Genomic DNA, 24,367 nt, shown 5'->3' with positions numbered 1-24,367 from the left:
ACTGGAAACAAGAAAAAATACCAAATAAGAAGAGCATTTAGTGATTTAAAATTAAGCTTTGTATTTAAACATTTATGGGTCATTTATGCAGTAGAAATGTGAAATTATTTTTGAATTTGGTGCCTTCTAGACTGAGAAAAGACAGAAAATGTATTTTTGTCTCATGTAGATGAAAGACAGCAACTCCCAGAATGCACTTGCTTCACTGCCCTACGAGGCCACTCCGTACACCGTCTTTTTGATCTTCATAGTAATACAATCATTTCGTTCAGTTACAGAATAAACACTACAATTAAAAACTGAGCCGAACGAAAGTCACGACACAGACGCAGCAGTGTCAGAAGAAATGAACAGATTTGAGGTAACGTTAAGCGCCAGTCTGGAATGTTTTCAGATCGCATATGGAAGCTAAACTATCACAGGAATTCATTGGAAAGTTGAAACACTCACTTTACCCTGCACTGCGCTCCGTTATGAATGTCCGTGCGGCCGTCTGTGTCTTACATTCTGTGCGTGAGATCTCTACCCTATGGGCGGGTTGATAACATGTGGAACAGCTCTATCTAGTGGCTGTAGTCTTTAGCCTCTGGCAAAAAAAAAATCCTCCGATGACGCAAAATGACGATATTTGCGTCATCGGAGGATTTTTTCCAGAAATAAAATGCATAATTTTCTCGTCTCAGGGGGATATAGGGGGGAAAGTACCATAATTCAAATATACTACTGGTTTCTACTGATACAAAGCTTAATGCTAAATCACTGAAGTTACCCTTTAACTAACGTACACTCTTAACACACTTAACCCTAAACCTACCCGATAGTGTTAACAAAAGCAAATGTGACAAAAATGCAATCGTAACCATGCCATTTTAGCTTGTGTTTTGAACTCTTGTCTTTGAGCTCTTTTATCGTGACTCATCTTTTACAGGATTCGTACCTGAGCTCTAAGCATTGCAAGTACAATTCTGTACCAGCTGAGCTATCAAGCAAGCTTTGTATGTAAGGAAAGCTGAACATATGGAGCTGGTTAAGTGATGCAAACTCTAAAATGTATTCGTTTACAAATCGTGCACTATGGTAAAAAAAAAAAGGTCATAACTGAATAATGTGTAATCATAAGTGTGTATGAAAACGATAAGAAGTGCTTGCTGAGTTACTGCCTCTAGTGTTCATTTCTGTTGGAAACTGCAGGGATATGTACGTATTGGTACGTATTTTGCGTTTTGCAAAAATGAAGGTACGCTTTTCCAATGAGACCAGATTGCGTTAGGCTCAGGGTTAATACCTAGTTATAACCCAGTTATTGTAAGTGCATAATATGTACATGCAGAACAGGACTGTCAAATAGTGCTACCTATTTCTTTATATAATATTTTTTCTTAAAAAAAGTGATTTAATAAATAATACTTAACAAAAGGTCCATCAAGGTTAATGCATTAGGTATAATTAACATTCATTAGCATGTATTATAACACGAATTAACACTAGATTAGTTAATACTGTAAAAATAATATTGTTACTTCATGGCACCTAATGCATTTATTGATTTGAATGAATTTCTAATAGAAAAACAAAGTGTTAAATTATATTCTTAAATTATCTGAGGCTATGATAACATGTCAGGGTAGGATGTTGCGCAGGCAGGTCACTTCATGAGTGTCACCTGTTCATCCTGATATTTAAAAAGAATGAAGAACCCTCACAAAAGAAATGGGAAGTGGGCACTTTGGCATGCTGTGCGAACAGTGAGAGCAGTTTCAGCAGTACGCGCACTTCCCAGAAATGTCACAGTGATAAATACATTTGACAAAAATATCTGTGAGCACTAAGATGATTATTAATATTCAGGAGTAACTTAAAAGTCAGGAACTTGAGGATAAATTTGAATAAGAGAATAATAATTACAGTATGGAAGAGGAAAAAGGAAAAAGCGAGCGTCAGAAAGAGAGCGAGCCATGGAGCGAGTGAGTGGGTGAGTGGATGAAAGCATTGCTCGGGGGTGTAAATGGTGTGAAAATTCAAGGTTGTGAATCTTTCTGTAGCCTCCAGAGCTGCAGCACGTCCGTACTATTGTACATTATGATTTGAATCAACAAATCCTTCATATCAGCCAAAGGAACAGAGAGGAGCCGGTTTCATTATCCGTTTTTATAAACAAATTTTTTTACAAGAGCTTTCAATATGTGATTCAAAATAACTTATGCAATGCTTCCTGATCAATCAATGGAGAATTTACATTATGTCCTGTTTTTAAAGAATATTAGGAATAAAAAAATAGGACAGTATGTTTAATACTAATCTGCGTCTTTAGATTTAACAACATTTCACAATTTTACTGTAGTGTATAACACAAAGGCTTTTTTTTACCATGTATTTTGCATATGTCATAATAAGCAATTATGTTTGTACCTTTGTGTCGTGGCATACATTTCCATCAATCAGTGTAACATGACCAAACACTATTAATTATTTCACAATTTGGCTTCTTTGTACCTGCCAGTGAAAAAGCTGAAATGCAAACATGAAATGAATATGGGCTCACCCACACATGAACACCTACACACAGCACTGAACTGAGCTCTGAGAGGCAGTGAAGGGGGAGGGGATGGAGGAAGATGGAGGAATAACATTATCAACACTTAGTGGTGAATCATCAGCATATCTGCAGCAAATGCTTCATGTTTCACACACTATGAAAGTAAAGGCTTCATGCCGAGTCTATGCTGTGCTGAACATCTGATCGCACTATATGCTCATGCAACTTTGTTGTCCACATCCTCAAGATACAGGGGAAGATGGACACCCTTAAATTGTTAGTTCACCCAAAAACCCACCCTCATGTCATTCCAAACCAGTAAAACTTTTGTTCATCTTTGAAACACATAAGAAGACTTTTTAATGAAAACTTAGAGCTCAATTGACAGTCCACACAACTAACACTTTGACGCTTCAAAAATTGTATAAAGAGATTCTAAAACTGAATTGAGCAATTTAGTCCAAATATTCTGAAGAGACTTGATCGCTTTATATGATGAACAGATAAAATTTAGTCTTTTATTCACATATAAACGTTGATCAGCAAACATAAACAGAAGCTCAACCGAACTTCCTTGATGGGTGAGTTCATTCTTGAAGAAGCTTAAATGTGCTGCCTAACACGAGAATGAACCTCATTGGTTCTTGCTGAAGCTCAAACGTGCTGCGTAACACGAGAATGAACCTCATTAGTTCTTGCTGCGTAACACGAGAATGAACCTCATTGGTTCTTGCGGAAGATCAAACGTGCTGTGTAACACGAGAATGAACCTCATTGGTTCTTGCTGAAGCTCAAACGTGCTATGTAACATGAGAATGAACCTCATTGGTTCTTGCTGAAGCTCAAATGTGCTGTGCAACATGAGAATGAACCTCAGTGGTTCTTGCTGAAGCTTAAACATGCTGCGTAACATGAGAATGAACCTCATTGGTTCTTGCTGAAGCTCAAACGTGCTGTGTAACATGAGAATGAACCTCAGAAATACAAAAAAACATCTAAACCATTCAACAGTAAAAATGTAATTGATGTCCAACAAATAAACAAAATATATAATACAGATGAACAATTGATAAAGCTTGGGTTGCTGAATATTAGATCCCTTTCCCCAAAAGCGCTTATTGTTAATGATTTATTACAGATAATAATCTAGATGTGCTCTGTTTGACAGAAACCTGGCTAAAACCTGACGACTACATTACCTTAAATGAGTCCACCCCCCAAGATTATTGTTATAAACATGAGCCGCGTCTGAAAGGTAAAGGGGGAGGGGTTGCTGTAATTTATAATAATATCTTCAGTATTACTCAGAAGTCTAGTTTCAAATATAATTCCTTCGAAGTTTTGGTGCTTTATGTAACGCTATGTAGTGTACATGATAAAACCCGTTCAACATTTGTGTTAGCTACTGTATACAGGCCACCAGGGCATAATACAGACTTTATCAAAGAATTTGCTGATTTTCTATCAGAGTTAGTACTGGCCGTAGATAAAGTACTAATTGTTGGTGATTTTAATATACATGTAGACAACGGAAAAGACGTATTGGGATTAGCATTTAAAGACATACTAAACTCTATTGGAGTTAGGCAACACGTGTCAGGAGCCACTCATCGCCATAATCATACTTTAGACCTAATATTATCACATGGAATAAATGTTGATACCGTTGAAATTCTGCAGCAGAGCGATGACATCTCAGATCATTACTTAGTATCATGTATACTTAATTTAGCTAAGGTTGCAAAGCCGCCCCCTCGCTTCAAAAATGGCAGGACAATCACTGCCACTACTAAAGATTGCTTTTTAAATAATCTTCCTCATCAGTATCATCTGCTCAGCATCCCAGATAGTATAGAAGAACTCGATGTTGCAACAAAAACTATTGACTCTCTCTTTTCCAGTACTTTAGACACAGTTGCTCCTCTGCGCCTAAAGAAGATTAAAGAAAATAGTCCAACGCCGTGGTACAACGAGCACACCTGGGCCCTTAAAACAGCAGCCAGAAAAATGGAGCGCAGCTGGAAGAAAACAAAACTAGAGGTATTTCGTAATTCGTGGAAAGAGCACATGATCACATACAGAAAGGCCGTAAAAACTGCTAGATCTGCTTATTTCTCAACTCTCTTGGAAGAAAACAAACACAACCCAAGGTATTTATTCGATACAGTGGCTAAATTAACCAAAAATAAAGCTTCAACTTCTGATGATTGTAAACAGCACAGCAGTAATGACTTTATGAACTTCTTTACATGTAAGATTGATAATATTAGGAAGAAAATTTTAACCATGCAGCCGTCTAGTACAGTATCACATCAGACAGAGTATTGTAGCGTCACTGAGGAAAAATTACACTCATTCACTGCTATAGGAGAAGAAGAATTGGCTAAACTCGTTAAATCATCAAAATCAATATACAAAATCGATACAAAATCTACAAAAACAAAATCTATACCGACTAGGCTATTAAAAGAGATGCTACCAGAGGTCATAGATCCTCTTCTTAATATCATTAATTCATCTTTGTTATTAGGATATGTACCGAAAACTTTTAAGTTGGCTATTATTAAACCACTTATTAAAAAAACGCAACTTGATCCTACAGAATTAGTCAATTATAGACCAATCTCAAATCTACCCTTTCTGTCAAAAAGACTTGAAAAGGCAGTGTCTTCACAATTATGTTCCTTTTTAGAAAGAAATGGAATCTGTGAGGATTTCCAGTCAGGATTTAGACCGTATCATAGCACTGAGACTGCTCTCATCAGAGTTACAAATGATTTACTCTTATCATCCGATCGTGGCTGTATCTCTCTATTAGTGTTACTCGATCTTAGCACTGCATTTGATACTATCGACCAACATTCTTTTGAATAGACTCGAAAATGATGTATTAGTGGAATTGCTTTATCATGGTTTAAATCATACCTATGCGACCGTAATCAGTTTGTAGCATTAAATGAAGAGATGTCACACCGATCGCAAGTTCAGTATGGAGTACCACAAGGCTCAGTGCTAGGACCGCTACTCTTCACCCTGTACATGTTACCACTGGGAGATATCATTAGGAAGCATGGCGTTAGTTTTCATTGTTATGCTGACGATACTCAGCTCTATATTTCTTCACGCCCTGAATAAACTTACCAATTCACAAGATTAACGGAATGCATAGCTGATATAAAACATTGGATGACCGGTAATTTGCTGCAACTCAATTCAGAAAAAAATGAATTTTTAATTATTGGACAAAAAAGCTCCACAAGTAGTAACCTAGAATACTCTCTAACACTTGATGGCTGCTCTGTCAAGTCCTCGTCGTCAGTGAGGAACCTGGGTGTGCTCTTTGATACCAATCTTTCATTTGAAAGCCACGTTTCTAGCATCTGTAAAACTGCATTCTACCATCTTAAAAATATATCTAAATTACGGCACATGCTCTCAATGCAAAATGCTGAACAGTTAGTTCATGCGTTCATGACCTCAAGGCTAGATTATTGTAATGCTCTACTGGGTGGTTGCCCTGCTCGCCTAATAAATAAACTCCAGCTGGTCCAAAACGCAGCAGCTCAAGTTCTTACTAGAACCAGGAAGTATGACCATATTAGCCCAGTTATGTCAACACTGCACTGGCTGCCTATTACCATTGCATACATTTTAATTGCTTATTACTTACAAAGCACTAAATGGTTTAGCTCCCCAATACTTGAGCGAGCTCTTAACATATTATACTCCACCACGTCTACTGCGCTCTCTAAACTCTGGCCAGTTGATAATACCGAGAATATCCAAATCAACTGCAGGCGGTCGATCCTTTTCCTATTTAGCTCCGAAACTCTGGAACAGTCTTCCTAACATTGTTCGGGATGCAGACACACTCTGTCAGTTTAAATCTAGACTAAAAACACATCTCTTTACTGTGGCATACACATGAAACACTTTTTCAATGAAATGATTGTTAGGCTGCATTATCTAGGTCAGCCGGAACCGGGAACACTTCCCATAACACCTGATGTACTCGTTACATCATCAGAAGAATGACATCTAAGCTAATGATATTCTCTCTGTTTTATCCCGAGGTTAACTGCAGTCAGCCGGGTCCGGGCCGGATCCAGTTCAGATGCTGGACCTGCGCCCAGACACAACCAACACATGACCCTGAAGTGTCTGCAGAGACCGTGATTAGACTCCCCCTGCAACTGCCTCATCGACACGGCATCCTCAATAAACCCGTCTCCGGCGTGTTGACTCCGATTGGTCGAATATTACAATTAAATAATACTTAAATCAATATGTCATCCTCAATAAACCCGTCTCCAGCGTGTTGCCTCCGATCATTCGAATATTGCACTTTAATAATTATTTAATCAACATCATCCTCAATAAACCCGTCTCCAGCATGTTGCCTCCGGTCCCTCGAATATTCCGATCTATTATGACCTCTGACCTGTAAAGCTGCCAGAATAATAATAATAATAATAATCATACGCTGTTTGTTAATTGGTCAGAGGAGAACTGGCACCCCAACTGAGCCTGGTTTCTCCCAATGTTTATTTTTCTCAATTAGGTCACCTAATGGGGTTTTGGTTTTCCTTGCCACTGTTGCCTCTGGCTTGGCATGCTCAGTTGGGGACACTCAATTTTTCAACTAAACATCGAAATAAATTAATAAACTAAATTAACCATATAAACTAAATTACTGATCTAATTATTGATCTAAAGCCCACACTGTCACTGTATGATAATTGAAATTAATTTCTCCAGAATGGCTATACAGCTGAATAAAATTGTGCTGCATTATTTTCCTGTTTTACACTGTAAAGCTGCTTTGAAACAATCTACATTGTTAAAAGCGCTATATAAATAAAGTTGACTTGACTTGACTCAGTGGTTCTTGCTGAAGCTCAAACGTGCTGCGTAACACGAGAATGAACCTCATTGGTTCTTGCGGAAGATCAAACGTGCTGTGTAACACGAGAATGAACCTTATTGGTTCTTGCTGAAGCTCAAACGTGCTGTGTAACACACGAGAATGAACCTCATTAGTTCTTGCTGAAGTTCAAATGTGCTCCGTAACACATGAGCATGAACCTCATTGGTTCTTGCTAAAGATCAAACGTGCTGCGTAACACACGAGAATGAACCTCATTGGTTCTTGCTGAAGCTCAAATGTTCTGTGTAACACACGAGATTGAACCTCATTAGTTCTTGCGGAAGATCAAACATGCTGCTTAACACACGAGAATGAACCTCATATGTTTTTGCTGAATCTTAAACATGCTGTGTAACACACGAGAATTAACCTCATTGGTTCTTGTTGAATCTCAAACATGCTGTGTAACACACGAGAATGAACCTCATTGGTTCTTGCTGAATCTCAAATGTGCAATGTAACTCACGAGAATGAACCTAATTGGTTTTTGCTGAAGCTCAAACATGCTGTGTAACACACGAGAATGAACTTCATTGTTTCTTGCTGAAGCTCAAACATGCTGTGTAACACACGAGAATGAACTTCATTGTTTCTTGCTGAAGCTCAAACGTGCTGTGTAACAAACGAGAATGAACCTCAATGGTTCTTGCAGAAGATCAAATGTGCTGCTTAATACACAAGAATGAACCTCATTGGTTCTTGCAAAAGATCAAACATGCTGCATAACACACAAGAATGAACCTTATTGGTTCTTGCTGAAGCTCAAATGTGCTGTGTAACACACGAGAATGAACTTCATTGGTTCTTCCGGAAGCTCAAACATGCTGTGTAACAAACAAGAATGAACCTCATTGGTTCTTGCAGAAGATCAAACGTGCTGCGTAACACACAAGAATGAACCTCATTGGTTCTTATGGAAGCTCAAACGTGCTGTGTAACACACAAGAATGAACCTCATTGGTTCTTGCAGAAGATCAAACGTGCTGCGTAACACACAAGAATGAACCTCATTGGTTCTTGCTGAAGCTCAAATGTGCTGTGTAACACACGAGAATGAACCTCATTGATTCTTCTGGAAGCTCAAACGTGCTGTGTAACAAACAAGAATGAACCTCATTGGTTCTTGCAGAAGATCAAACGTGCTGCGTAACACACAAGAATTAACCTCATTGGTTCTTATGGAAGCTCAAACGTGCTGTGTAACAAACGAGAATGAACCTCATTGGTTCTTGCAGAAGATCAAATGTGCTGCTTAATACACAAGAATGAACCTCATTGGTTCTTGCAGAAGATCAAACGTGCTGTGTAACACACAAGAATGAACCTCATTGGTTCTTCTGGAAGCTCAAACGTGCTGTGTAACACACGAGAATGAACCTCATTGGTTCTCGTGGAAGCTCAAACGTAGTAATGAACATTTTGTGCTTTTGTTTGTTTACTATCATTTTTTATTTAGTCATTTTTAATGTCTGCTTTAAAATAGTGGGCAATAAGTTGTTTTTAGGTTTAGAATGTAATGTTTGTATTTTAACACTTTATTGCTTTTAACCCCCTCGAGTCGGCCGTCGCTCCGACGTGATCAACTTGCTTTTTTTCTTATCAGTGCCAAAGAGACTCAAATAACACTGTCGAATTTATCATTCAGGCAATGTTATAATATCATTATAATCTGTTAAGTTTTTACTTTTATTTGTGTATAGTCACAATAAAAACAAAATGTTGTGCTTTTTGCAAAATAAAGAAAACAAACATGATGCGCAATCTGCAGCCTCTCAATGACGTTCATTCAGATAGTCAGATAGACTGTAACTTAGCGAAAACTTATCACAAACATGAGACATATGTCTAAAGAAATGTTGAAATGTCAGGTTTTAAATAAATTAAATCAAAACAAAAACAAATATTCTCTGTTTATGTAATCTTTTTGAAAAGAGAGAGATGTCAGTCTTTCGCGAGTGTCTCATCCGCTAATGCGCCACGGAGTGTGCATTCTTTTGAGATTCAAATACTGATGCGATCCATGAGAGCAGAGTCAACACCCACATCAACTCAAATAAACACATCAAGCGTAGTGCTATACTTTAGCTACATCGTTTTGTGACGTGTTGTGGAATAATCCTGGAATAATTTACCTCATGAAAAGTTGTTTATTTATAAGAGCAACGGATTCAGCCGCTGATTGTGAGGTAAGTTTATTCTGTTAGTGTCTGTGAATACAGTCGCAAAAAGACAGTTTAAATATAAATCCTGCTGCAACATAAAATGTCATAGATGCAAGAATGTTTAGAAAAGATTTATTTGGCCTGTTTTGGACAGATTATGAAGTGCTTTTTTATTGTAAAATAGCTTAATTCAGCATTACCAATTATTCAGTTATTTGTATTTACTGAATACTGAATTGTGTTCAGTGTCACAATATTACTGTATTTTTTAGCATGAGATTTCTTTCAAAAACATTAAAAAATAGTAGTCAAATCTTTTGATCCTTTAAAATATAATAGGCCTTTGTTGACTACATTCTAAATAAACTACAACAAAATATATTTCCTTTGTCCTGTTCCTTAGCTCTCTCAGTCACATACCTGAAGCTCATTCATTATGCGGGTCATTATGTGTTCCTTTGTCTGTTAGGTGTGATAAATAACATTATTCATGATCGTTCGAATATGCTCTTCGAATATGGCCTTTGTAAAGAAAAAGTGTCTTACAAAATGTAAATCAATATATTGTTTTATGTGAATAAGTAGGCACAATGATTCTCACATCAGTTCGAAGAAAAAACTCTAGGCAACAACACCCATTAGTCAAAAGTCTTGTGGACACATATCTATTGAGTGTTTTGAGGCCTTAATTCAGTGTATTACATTTTTTGTTTTTTCAAAAACCATGCATAAACATTATTCTCTCAAAAATACAAGCATGTACATACATGTTGCTCACATATTATGGTAGCCCAGTTTGTGATGAATACATTATAATGACACTTTTACCATTAATATGTTTATAAGCAACTGAAAAAAGCACAAATGTCAAAGCATGTCAAAACTTCTAAAGGGCCCCAAAACTGCTCAGACTCCAGAGTCAGCATTATTACATCATTATTACAACGTATTACGTCAGCATATACTACATAGATATGATCATTATATTTGTTTTCATGGGATTTGTTTGGTATGTGGAATAACATTGTTTAAAAATGTATAATAATTTTTTGATTTTTCATCCGATTAATCAATCCAAAAAATAATCAACAGATTAATTAATTATCAGAATAATCATTGGTTGCAGCCCTACACATGAATGAATCTCATTGCTTATGAGATTCATTCTCATAACTCATTCTGCACATCAAGCAGACTTGAGCTTCTGTGTACCTTAACTGATGTGTGCATTGAAAAGCCTAAATTCATATAAAGCAATCGTGTCTCTTCAGAAAATTTGGATTAAACCCTATGGATTAGTTTTATGATCTCTTCATGAACTTTTTGAAGCGTCAAAGTGGTAGTTGCGTAGTTGTCAATGGAGGGACAGAAATCGCTCAGATTTAATTCAAAATATTTTAATTTGTGTTCCAAAGATGAACGAAAGTCTTACGGGTTTGGAACATCATGAGGGTGAGTAATTAATGACAGAATTTTAACTTTTGGGTGAACTATCACTTTAAGAATATGATGCATCTCTACATATGAAGAGATGACTTGACACATCATCCAATATTTTAGTAAATCTAAATTACATATAAATCTATGAATATTTATTTTAATCTAAGCTCATGATCTATTATAATATATATAACTCCATGTCACTTGTGGAGGACTTGTTTTTAGTTGGTAGTGCTTCAGAACTGCTTTTCTGTGCGGATAAATCATCATGATCATAATATCGGAGTCGGCCTGTCATACTGCTCCAAGACCCACTGAGAGTAGGTTGGAAGACTCAGCAACTTTTACAATCTGAACAGATTTGAAAACACTAGGGATCATTAGGGTTGCCACCCATCCCGTAAAATACGGAATCGTCCCGTATTTACAAGCAAAATGACGCGTTCCGTATCAAACCAATACGGGACGCGATTTGTTCCGTATTTTACATAGGTCCACACATAGTTCAATAAACACACAATGATTTTGCAGTGTGGAGAATACTGATAGCAAATATAAACAAATCAATTTCACAATAAGTAGTACAGGAGCTCATTTGTGCGTGATTGCATTTTAGCGGCTTTGTTGTCATAGCGGCGGAGTCTCGAGAACATGAGCTGTAGTGTGCCTGTAAAATTGCGCGGTTTTTAAAAAAACATGTCGAGCTCGCGTCGCGTCCACCATCTGGATCTCCAGATGTGGAGCTGAATATCAAAAAGGTATCAATGGGTCTGTCCAGTAACTCATGATGAACCTCAGGCCAACTGCACACTTTAGAGAAGCATTTCAGTGTCTCAGACTGACTGACTTAAAGCAACAGCGGTGACAGACACATCTGTGCTTCTAAAGGTATCCTATAGTTTTTTTTTAATGGATAATATATTAATATAATATTCCATACATTATCAGAGCTTGGCAGACAGAATTATTATTTTTTAGACAGGTTAATTATTAGATTATAGCCTAATAAATGTAATTATTAATTTATAATTTAGCTAATCATACATAACCAATAATCCTGTCATATAAAGTTTATGACATTTAAAGAGCACCTATCATGGAATTTTGAAATTTACCTTTCATGTAGTGTGTAACATAGATCTAAGTGAACAAAAACATCCTGTGATAGCTTGAAATATGACAGTGCACCGTATATATAGTTATTTTCTTTCAAAAGTAAGAGTCGACTCGGAGTCATTTTTAAGAATCGTTAGAAGACCGAAGCTTTTTCTCTGACTAGATGACGTCAACTTGTCAAGTTATTTGAATACGATACGCCCACTTATTGCGCTCCAAGACGCCAGTGAAAACTAGAAAACATCATGGCGACGAGACGCTGTGTTCTGAAGTGCCACTCAAAAGCAAACTTCTTTCATCTGCCCAAGGATGAGCATTTGAAGACTAAGTGGCTTGAAGACAAACCATACATCGTCGCGATTGTGTGTTTATTAGTCGTCAAATGTATGTTTCGCGATCTCAGGAAGCTTTTATTATGGACTTCTATTATGGCACATGGTTCTTCTTCGTCTGTCTGTACATGGACTACATGTGCACAGAGCGCCCTCCGGCTGCCAGTATGAATTGAAAACAACACATAAGAGACTCAATCGCTCATGATTAGGCTATAACTGCCCATTTTGAGGAAGTATTGAATAAAAAATACTCCTCTGTTTAGAAATTTGACACAGACATATGAGAATCTATCAATATGTCTCCTCATCTGCACACTTTTGAACTAAAAGCCCTGAGGGATGTTGATTTGTCGCGAGTCTTCGTGAGGAGAATAGAGGAGTTTTTTTATGAATGAGATCAGCTGAGGCTCATATTACAATCAAACAGTACCGACGCGGTTTTCATATTCATAACTCCTGACACATATTAACAAATTACTGTCACTATAAGACTTTGATGGGCGTTCCGTTTCCGAAAATATCTGCATAGACTAAACCAATCACAACTGACTGGGTCATCGGACCAATCACCGCAGATTAGCGTCACGTAAAGGCAGGGTTTTGAAAAGTGAATCACTAAAGGAATCATTTGAGAATCGCTGTCAAAACAAAAATAAATGCATATTATAAGAAAACTAAAGTCTTTTTTGTCATTGCATGCATGCAAAACTGTTGTTGGGGACTTCTAAAACAATATTTGGAACATTTTAAATGCCATGATAGGTGCTCTTTAAAATATGTTTTAGATAAAATGGGACAAATAATTACATGATAATATAGTCATAATTTAGGTAAATTAATAAAAAAAAATTACATTTTTGAAATTCAAAAAAGTGATTACTGGTTCAGAATGACTGCTTAAAGGGACAGTTCACCCAAAAATGAAAATTCTGTCATCATTTTCTCACCCTCAAGTTGTTCCAAACATGTACACATTTCTTTGTTATGTTGAACACATAGGAAGATTACTATGGAAGTCAATGGTGCCCCCAAAGAAGCCTGGTTACAAACATTCTTCAAAATATCTTCTTTTGTGTTCAGCAGAACAAATAAACTCATACAGGTCTGGAACATCATGAGGGCGAGTAAATGATGACAGAATTTTCATTTTGGGCTGAACTGTCCCTTTAAAGTGCACCAAATAGGCTACTAAAGAGTTCTTTAGAAATAAATAAAATAATCAAATGTAAAATAATATAAAATGTGTTCTGTTGCAAGTTCACATACTTGATCTCATGTTTTCTTATGGTTTATTATTGAGCTGTCAAGTTGTCAACGTAGAAATAATCATTTCATGACGGTTTGGGTTGTCGTGAATGGGCGTCCCTTATTTTGCCACACCAAAGGTGGCAACCCTAGGGATCATGCACTTGCAGACTTTGTAAATAGAGAAAATTGGGTGACAGGATCACACCATGACTTTGAAGTCTTTCCGAACACATGGTTTCCAAAAACCATGTAACAGTTTTACTGTAAAATTACATGAAATGTTAATGTCCCATTAGATCTGTTTTTCACTGTATAGAGAAAGGAAACTTACTTTTTATTAAATATTAGGTTTTACTGTAGCACTTGTAGCACTTACTATTAAAATTACGATTTTTTTTTACAGTGACACACAAGAGCAATGGCATAAATTGGAATTTTTCATGAGAGCACCTATTTGAAGAAATTTTTTATGTAACAGCTCAATAAATTAATTTTGCAGCTTTAAGGGGGCTATATGTAGAATTTATAAACCCTTGTTATTAGCGACACCAGTGGTCGTTAAGTGAACTGCAGCTAGCAACTTGTAACAGCTGCACGCTTTCCTCTCAATAACAAAATAAACACAACACAAATGACAGTAGAGAAACAGCAGTTCAGAAAGCATCTGATCATAGCGATGTGGATTTGTTTGCACCAGCTCTGCAATTCACCGGCATCATGTTGACAGATGAGGAAATTAAAATTACACTGCTATGATAATTTGATTATATATTTGAGTATATTTGAAACTATAGACTATATAGATCTGGCTATGTATGCCAGATCTATGTAGTCTATAGTTTAAAATATATGTATGCCATAAACCGCCATTGACATTACAGTATAGAATAGCTCTTTTTTTATCCTGAACAATATAATCATTTTTTTTATTTGTCATTGAACGGAAGAGAGGCTCTCTGGAGAGTAAACGTCACATCCTTTGGAATCTACAGTCTTTCATAGACAACCTAAGAAGTCGGGAAGGTTTAGTTTTTTTTTAAAGTTTAGTTACAGGCTGTTCACACATTGGCAATTGGCAAAAAAAGCTATTATGGAAATTCTGAAAAGCTAATATACGAACATTCTAACATATAGCCTGTTTAAATAAAATAATAAAAAACAGCAACAACATGTGGGAACCTGTAATGCTAATCTATTACTTTATTTTTCTGGAAATTAGTCTTGATGTCTTTAGTTTCACATACTTTGATGATTTTGGGATGTTTTTGGCATTTGTATTCTGCTAAAAAGACCTGCATGTGGATGCTGGATTGCAGGTATAGCTTAGCCAGCATGCCCTAAACTAGCCTTCAGCAAGGACAGCTAATCTAATGCTTTAACATTGTTAAAGAGATTTCAGACATGCTCTGTACCTGCAGTTCATCATGTTGATTGACTCGGACATTAAATTGAAGGGTTATGAGAAGGAAGCTTCCAGCAGTGAGCTGTCAGTTCAACATTATGATACTCATATTTGTTTTATCATGTCAAATGCAAAGTTTCTCCATATGTTCCCAGCAGACCTGTGAAGGAAAAAATATCAAATTGGCTCTGTCCCAGCAGATTCACTTGCAGCTAATCATTAATTTCAGATGAAATGAAAGCCACAAGCAATGGCCTACTGGCCTTGTTTCAGTTCCCAGATGAGTGAAATGACACATGTAGTTTTCTTTTAAGTCTGACTTACTTTCACTGTTTTTAAAGAGGTCAGATATGTTGGAGCCAAAAGTGTGTCAGATATGTAGCAGGGATAATAGGTTTAATTTCAGATTTTAACCACCATTCTAAGATCAGTGTTTTAGGAGAAAATCTGGCATTTAAAGAAATTAGAATAAGAGTGTATACAAACATACAGTTATGTGTTTACATATAGTTATTTTTCCCAGCAAAACTAAGAGCATTAAACAGCTGCTCTGAGCATTCAGCATCATAAAACACATGAAACATGAGCAAAACCAATTTGCGTTTAATTTAATAATTAATAAGACTGGATTTATGGACAATTTACACAGAAATATGTTCTGCTCATGTTTTATGAATGAGGCCCAGTCGATGCACTGTAAAATGTCTATAAAACCAGAAATTACACCTTTCATTGATGTGATGTGTGTTAAAATCAATGTCAGACCGTTTCCCACCTTTTAAGAACATCTATTAAAATGCGAAAAAAGACCTGGCATGATTTGTCATAATTTCATCTATTAAATGGATAAAAGCTAGGGTGCAAAATCATTTCTTGTTGTAGACACCCACATTACCTTGACAACAGGGGGTCAAGGTTTGGCTGGCTAGCACAGGCTGTAACTACACCATTATGTGTGCAGAAAAGCATCTTTCTCCTTTGACAGCCATTCAAATGTACAGTAGTTGTGTATTTGGACAAAATGTCAATGGTTTATTATATTTTAGTGGATGTTTCCCCCGAGGATAGCTCTTAATAGAGTTAAATAGACTGTCTATTTCAACAACAAAAAAATACTTTGCTGCAAGGAGTTTTAGGGAAATGAAAAGGAACAAATCGTTTATTCACTCAATGCAATTTCTCTTGAGGTGTCCTTGACTGCTGCAGCCCCCCAGAGGCGGTCACTCCCACATCGCCTCATTCTCGTAAACAGAGGAAGATGAAGAAGGCTTCCTCCATCTCATATAGTCCGGTGGTCCCAGAACTCCCAAGTCTGGTGGTCCTGGTGGTAAAAGAGCCATATGCTCTCTCTGCCACGGCCATGGAAGCCATCCTAGAGCAGCCCCCTTTTTCTGTCAGAGCCACTGAAGCCAGCCCTGTCACGGCCGAGGAGACAGTCCTCTCCCTTTATGTCTCCGCCATTTGTGTGACTGGGCTGCACACACTTCCCTGCTGGCTCCCTTCACTCCTGCCTCCCCATAGCTGGCCACTGTCCCTGTCACGGCCACGGAGGTCGTGCCAGAGCCGCCCAAGCCCCCTGCTCTTCCGGCTCACCCCAAGCTCCCTGCTCCGTCCTGGCCCTCTGCCGGGACTCCAGACATGCCGGACCCTCCCTGGTCTGTCTCCCCTGCTCTGCTCTGGCCCTCACCTTGGTCTCCAGACCCGTTGAAGCCTCCTTGTCGCAACCCTCCTGTCCCTCCCTGATCTCCAGATCTTTCAAACTTCCTGGGCTGTTCTGCCGGCTCTGGAGTTGCTCCCCTCCTTCCCTCCACTCCTTGTCTCTGTAAATTGACCCCTCCCGCTATCTTGTATTGTCATGTTGGTGTGGGTCAGTCCTGGGTGTTCATGTTGGTGTGTTGGTCTTGTGTTGTCAAGTGATTGTTGTTTTATGGTGGGATTGGTTGTCTCCCTCGGTTGCAAGGCATTAGTTTGATTTGAACATTGGGGGTTTAAAGTGTGAACAGTTCAATAGGATCCCAGGTCATGTTGGGAGGTTTATTTATTTATTTATTCTTGTGAGGTTTATTGATTTTTTTGTTTGTTTATTTAATGGTATTTTTGCAAAATGGTCTACACATTCAAAGTTGATAACATAATTGCAATAAAGTAGCCCACACAACAACAATCACTTGTTTACAAAGTGCCATGGGAAGTAAAACTATCTTTACTTAAAATTTTTACACTGAACATGTTAATTCCCTGTCATCTCTTGCAATATCTGAAAGCCATTTTTTTCCTAATATCTGTCATATTGGCAGATCACATTTTACACATTGGAAAAAACAATTGTTTAGTCGGCTTTGTCTTAAAGGTGCCATAGAATGGAAAACTGTATTTACCTTGGCATAGTTGAATAATAAAAGTTCTGTACATGGAACTGACATACTGAGAGCCTCAAACACCATTGTTTCCTCCTTCATATGTAAATCTTGTGCGTGAAAAAGACCACTGAAAAAGGGGCAAATCCCAACATAACACCTACTGTGACATTGTAGTCGGGATCATTAATATTTACGCCCCCAAAATGTACATATACCAGCCCATGTTCTAGCCCAGGCAGAATTAATGTGAATCTACACTGCCAAATCAAAACAATGAGGTCCCACCTTCGAAGCAAAGGTAACGTTAAATATCATAAATTGTGTATGTGCTGCGTTATAAGTAGGGCTGTGACGGTGACAGTTTTTTACCACTGCGGTGCTGATGAACAAACTAGCCTACTGGTGGTGTCGCAGGGTATAGGCCTATATATATAATATATATATATATATATATATATATATATATATATATATATATATATATATATATATATATATATATATATATATATATATATATATATATTTATTTATATAGCCTACATTTTTAAATAATAAACGAGGGTCAAACATCCATTTCATAAGCATGTAAATAATGGTAACCTAGAGAATTATAGAAAATTAAATATTAGTTAAAAAATGTATTTGTTTAAAATTTTCACACAAAAATGCGTCATATGCTGCTCTGCGCTTTGAGAGGGATGTGGGACACGAGCAGGAAAGATACCATCTCTTTTCTTATATCTTGTCTTAATGTTGTCTCCTGATGTCGCAAAGAAACTGACACTTGTTGTAAAAGATCTGAAGAGTGAATTTTATCCTCCACAGGGATGAAGATAAATGTCAAGACATTTAGGTATATGTTTTTGTGCTGCCAGAGAAAGCGAAACTAAAATGTGTGAGACACGCCTTATTGACGCGCCTTACCAAGTCTAATAACAAGCACAAACTATGTTAAATAGAATTTGAAGTAAAAAGGTATCTGTCATAAATAGTTTTTTCTACTTTACCACAGTAAAGGATGCGAATAGGTATAATAGACCGTTTATAATCCCCTGCGAAAATGGGTGAGACGGAAGTGAAGATTTAGGAAAAGAAACAAGAGATCAAAATCAACTAGGCCTATTGTTAAAATTTGCAGAAAATCGGATGACCAGATCGCAAAACAGAATAAAAAAGCTGACTAAGCTTAAATTGGGCTCACATAGCCTACCTCTCTCATTCACCATGAATCCATATGTTTCTATGGCTGCGATGTAACATTTAATTGCTACCCTATTATTTATTTTGTAAACAAAGCTTTGTGCTTCACTCCTGTGGTAATATTCATGCAAAACAGCATCCACATTCCAAAAAAAAAGTGTTTTGGTGGACCACCACCCGCGCTACGACAGATTAATTGTGTACAATTATTAATTGTAAGCTTGTTTAGCACGGTGAGTAAGCTGCTATTTGCAGTTCTATTCATAATCATCAGGATCCATCTGCGCTGATGTACAGAGAAGAAGCAGCCAATCAGGCCATAGCTCAACATTATTATTCATGACCCATCCAAATAAGGTAATAACAGCCCATTTAATTCTAGGGACAAATACTAGGGTTGTAAATGGACATGCAAAACCATATTTGGAGAATTTTTGCCCTTACCTAAGCCACATACCTTTATGTCGATATCAGAGAACAATTTAAAATATTGTATCAATGCATATGGCACCTTTAAATAAACATGTGTATCAGTATAATGGATCCGTGCACTAGCTCTTAAAGTGACAGCAGCCTAATATGTGTCTGTTGATAAAACAACAAAAGATAGCTTTAATCGTAAGGAATCAGGATTAATAGTCTATGTATTTCATTTATACAGGACTAAAAGACTCTCCAGTGTTATTTTACATTTGATTACATTATTCTGTTTCAGTAGTATTTCTGTACCTGAATACTAGTGTTAGACCCGCACAAAAAAGGTTTCTCTATTTCTCTTTATTTAATTTGTATCTTTATTCTGTTGTATTTATTTGTGCTACTTTTTTAAAATTATTATTTAATTAAAAGATTGAAATCAAGCTTCCTTGTGTTGTGTAAACTCTTGAGCAACAAAATTACCCTATTGTACAAACACAAAAACACAGAGTGAGCAAACATTTAGGTGAGATAAATGTAATAAAAAAAAAGATGGATTGTTTGGATTCTAGTCCAGTTTTTGCATCGCAATCTGATTCCATACGGCTATGTAACGTATGTACTGAGTAGTTGATATCACCATATCCTCATCAGACAAACGCTGAGTCTAAGCTATTGAGTCTTTTGGCATCCTTGCATATACTAACTTGTGTATTGTCTTCTGTACTCTAATGTAGTTGTACTGTGGATGCAGGGGTGAACTGAAACAGTTCGTTGAGGAGGTGGCCTGCTGTTCACAACCTACTCATAAACTCAGTCCAGTAGCCAAGAAATGTATTTATCCTGTAGGGCAGATAATCCGGTAGTGACTGTGTTCTAATTTTGGAATGTGTTCCTTCTTTCTCTAACTTCCCTCCAACTCATTGACATTGCTTACGTTGCACGAGTGCCCACTACTGACGGAGCCAGTGCAATGGGTTTAAATGGAATGCCTTCAGCCCTTGATCACCAGGAACCTTCTATGAAGCTGATTTTTTATTTACAGTTTATTTATATGAATCTTTTTTATGAACCATTCTATAGACCTTGGGAAACTAAAATGTGTGAGACACGCCTTATTGACGCGCCTTACCAAGTCTAATAACAAGCACAAACTATGTTAAATAGAATTTGAAGTAAAAAGGTATCTGTCATAAATAGTTTTTTCTACTTTACCACAGTAAAGGATGCGAATAGGTATAATAGACCGTTTATAATCCCCTGCGAAAATGGGTGAGACGGAAGTGAAGATTTAGGAAAAGAAACAAGAGATCAAAATCAACTAGGCCTATTGTTAAAATTTGCAGAAAATCGGATGACCAGATCGCAAAACAGAATAAAAAAGCTGACTAAGCTTAAATTGGGCTCACATAGCCTACCTCTCTCATTCACCATGAATCCATATGTTTCTATGGCTGCGATGTAACATTTAATTGCTACCCTATTATTTATTTTGTAAACAAAGCTTTGTGCTTCACTCCTGTGGTAATATTCATGCAAAACAGCATCCACATTCCAAAAAAAAAGTGTTTTGGTGGACCACCACCCGCGCTACGACAGATTAATTGTGTACAATTATTAATTGTAAGCTTGTTTAGCACGGTGAGTAAGCTGCTATTTGCAGTTCTATTCATAATCATCAGGATCCATCTGCGCTGATGTACAGAGAAGAAGCAGCCAATCAGGCCATAGCTCAACATTATTATTCATGACCCATCCAAATAAGGTAATAACAGCCCATTTAATTCTAGGGACAAATACTAGGGTTGTAAATGGACATGCAAAACCATATTTGGAGAATTTTTGCCCTTACCTAAGCCACATACCTTTATGTCGATATCAGAGAACAATTTAAAATATTGTATCAATGCATATGGCACCTTTAAATAAACATGTGTATCAGTATAATGGATCCGTGCACTAGCTCTTAAAGTGACAGCAGCCTAATATGTGTCTGTTGATAAAACAACAAAAGATAGCTTTAATCGTAAGGAATCAGGATTAATAGTCTATGTATTTCATTTATACAGGACTAAAAGACTCTCCAGTGTTATTTTACATTTGATTACATTATTCTGTTTCAGTAGTATTTCTGTACCTGAATACTAGTGTTAGACCCGCACAAAAAAGGTTTCTCTATTTCTCTTTATTTAATTTGTATCTTTATTCTGTTGTATTTATTTGTGCTACTTTTTTAAAATTATTATTTAATTAAAAGATTGAAATCAAGCTTCCTTGTGTTGTGTAAACTCTTGAGCAACAAAATTACCCTATTGTACAAACACAAAAACACAGAGTGAGCAAACATTTAGGTGAGATAAATGTAATAAAAAAAAAGATGGATTGTTTGGATTCTAGTCCAGTTTTTGCATCGCAATCTGATTCCATACGGCTATGTAACGTATGTACTGAGTAGTTGATATCACCATATCCTCATCAGACAAACGCTGAGTCTAAGCTATTGAGTCTTTTGGCATCCTTGCATATACTAACTTGTGTATTGTCTTCTGTACTCTAATGTAGTTGTACTGTGGATGCAGGGGTGAACTGAAACAGTTCGTTGAGGAGGTGGCCTGCTGTTCACAACCTACTCATAAACTCAGTCCAGTAGCCAAGAAATGTATTTATCCTGTAGGGCAGATAATCCGGTAGTGACTGTGTTCTAATTTTGGAATGTGTTCCTTCTTTCTCTAACTTCCCTCCAACTCATTGACATTGCTTACGTTGCACGAGTGCCCACTACTGACGGAGCCAGTGCAATGGGTTTAAATGGAATGCCTTCAGCCCTTGATCACCAGGAACCTTCTATGAAGCTGATTTTTTATTTACAGTTTATTTATATGAATCTTTTTTATGAACCATTCTATAGACCTTGGGCTGTTGAGAAAATGTTTAATAAAATACACAAACATGTAACATTGTGTAACTAACAGTCAACTACAAATTTGGGGATTTGGAGTAGTGATGTTTGATTCTTGTATGAATCATTCTTTTAAGCATGTAAACAGTTGAGCCTGTTCAGAATCGAACTGAATCAGACTTTAGTTCTGGGTTGATGATGCAAAACACACATCTGATTCTGAAGTAGTGCGCAGCACCAAATGAGCCAATAATCTGTCCAGATGGTTTACTGAAACAAATAACCTATTCAGAATGATTGAATCAATTTACAAGCAGAGTTGAAAGTCAGGTTTTTGGTCATGTCAGACTCAAAACAGAACTAGTTTTTAACTGTCAAGGTTTTCAGAGGATGAAACTTTGACAGAAACCGCTAATTCGGTTCTTTTTGGCTTTCTTTACACCTGGTATTAAGATGCATTTTGGTCGATCAAATCACAAGTGGACAACACTAAATACAGGTGTATACAGGGTCTAAAACGTTTTGAGCTTGTCCACGTTTGACCTCTTCCAGAGGTTATCGAAAACGCATTCGAACAGATTGCTTTTGTAGTGTAGACACTCATGTGGTCGAATGTGTTCAAACAGCCACAAAAGACCGTCTGCTCTCCGCTACTGACCTAACACGTAAACATTTTGTGAAGCGCACTAGCCAGACTGGATTTACACTTTGTCAGCTGAAAAAGCTTTTCTTTGACTAACAAGGACGTTTTCAGCTCTGAAACGTACAGAATATTCTTATATCACGATGAACTTTTATATATCAAAGGCTCAAGGGAATGTTGATTTCTCAATTCATCCCCCCTTTAAACTATTCATAACAGTGAAGTATTGAAAATCATGAGGAGAAAAAAAAGTCACTTACCCACTTAGCACAACAATGAAGTCCATTACATTCCAGCCATTTCTGAGATAGGAACCCTTATGAAAAACAAAACCAAGTGCCACCAGCTTGATACCAGCCTCGAAACAGAAGATCCCAATGAAATAAGGCTCTGTCTTCTCCTAATGGACCCAATGATAAAGAAACAGATAAAGTGATTAAACAAAACAAGTGATAGAGAATATAAATGAAGACTTCCAATGCAAAAGCCTCTAAAAGCCACCTCGGTCAAAAATTAGATAACCATACTGAGAGAATGTTCTCCGTACATAGTATACTTTCTTCAAATACTTTCACTTCAAACCCACTAAATCCCATCCTCATCCCATTCAGAAGTACTTGCACATAGGAGCCTGACAAAAATCCTAATTTTAAAGAAAAACGTCAGACGGATTTAGAGGCTTTTGCATGTGAAGTCTTCAAATATAGAAATGCCATAGTTTTGATTTTCTAATTGATATCAAACTGCCAAGTGTGTAATCAGTTTTAATTTTCAGAGTTAGTATTGTAAGTTTCTTTTATAGGGACATACTCTCCTAACCCAGCCCAGGGAAACTGGTAGGATAAGTACAGTGTTCAGTTATGATACGTTGTTTGAGATTTGCTTAATTGCCTGGGAAATGGGCTGAGTTTGTTAGTGTTAGTGAAGGTTGAAAAATTTGAAAAGTGTATGTGCTGTCATGGTGAAATTGAAGATTTATATTGTTGCATAGTTGAGGTGGCTGCCGTGTTCAGTAGGAAGTGCTGTCAGTTGACATTAGCTTCTGAGTAAAAGAATGAGATTTATTTTTGACTCTGGGAATCTAATAATTTAAATAAGTAGTATAAGTAGTAGCAATAGTTTCGAAACTTCAGTTATGTTTCTCTAAAATTATGGATTTATGTTTTTAATTCTTACCAGCCTTTTGGACATAGGTGTCTTGTCCTCACCAGGAAGATGTTGCTCCAGGGATAAAACAATACAGTTGGCTATGATGGTGGCCAGGATCATATACTCAAATGGAGTAATGGCATAGAAGTCAAGGCAAATATTATATTAGAGAAAATAACACACTATTAAATTTAAACATTCCAGCTCACATCTTTACACCTTACTCAATACATACAATCCTGTATTCCTGCACTAAAACCCTTTTCTCTTCAGTAGGAATGTACACTGTACATATATGGTTATGTATCAGTAGCGAATGGACTTGTTTGATTGAATGCATGACTACTCATTCTGTAAGTTGACTTGCATATAAATGGCTGCAGTAATGGTGTGTTTGAGTGGATGATGCAGGTGAGAAGCATGTATATCTTCACTGACAGATTCACAGTGGCTGCGTTGTCTTGCTTTAGCTTCTGTCAGACTTGATTAGCTTCGTAGTGGTTTGCAGGAATTTTGGCTCGTTTGTGAAC

General features: G+C 37.0%; 1 protein-coding gene across 1 annotated transcript in view; it reads right to left on the bottom strand.

Moving 5' to 3' along the window:
• cacna1eb (calcium channel, voltage-dependent, R type, alpha 1E subunit b) overlaps positions 1 to 23,957 on the bottom strand; it is a gene marked incomplete at its 5' end in the record, with an annotated part of 150,700 nt that extends 126,743 nt beyond the window's left edge. Inside the window, 2 exons of the mRNA XM_079819516.1 lie at positions 22,949 to 23,088; positions 23,865 to 23,957. Of these exons, the coding sequence (XP_079675642.1) occupies positions 22,949 to 23,088; positions 23,865 to 23,957 (233 nt within the window). The remainder of the gene's footprint in view (positions 1 to 22,948; positions 23,089 to 23,864) is intronic.
• Between the last annotated feature and the right edge of the window lie 410 nt (positions 23,958 to 24,367).

This window comes from Gobio gobio (assembly GCF_949357685.1).
Source record: "Gobio gobio genome assembly, chromosome: 6".
NCBI lineage: Eukaryota > Metazoa > Chordata > Actinopteri > Cypriniformes > Gobionidae > Gobio > Gobio gobio.
The sequence above is the reverse complement of the archived record's forward strand: the minus strand, read 5'-3'. Positions and strand labels throughout refer to the sequence as shown.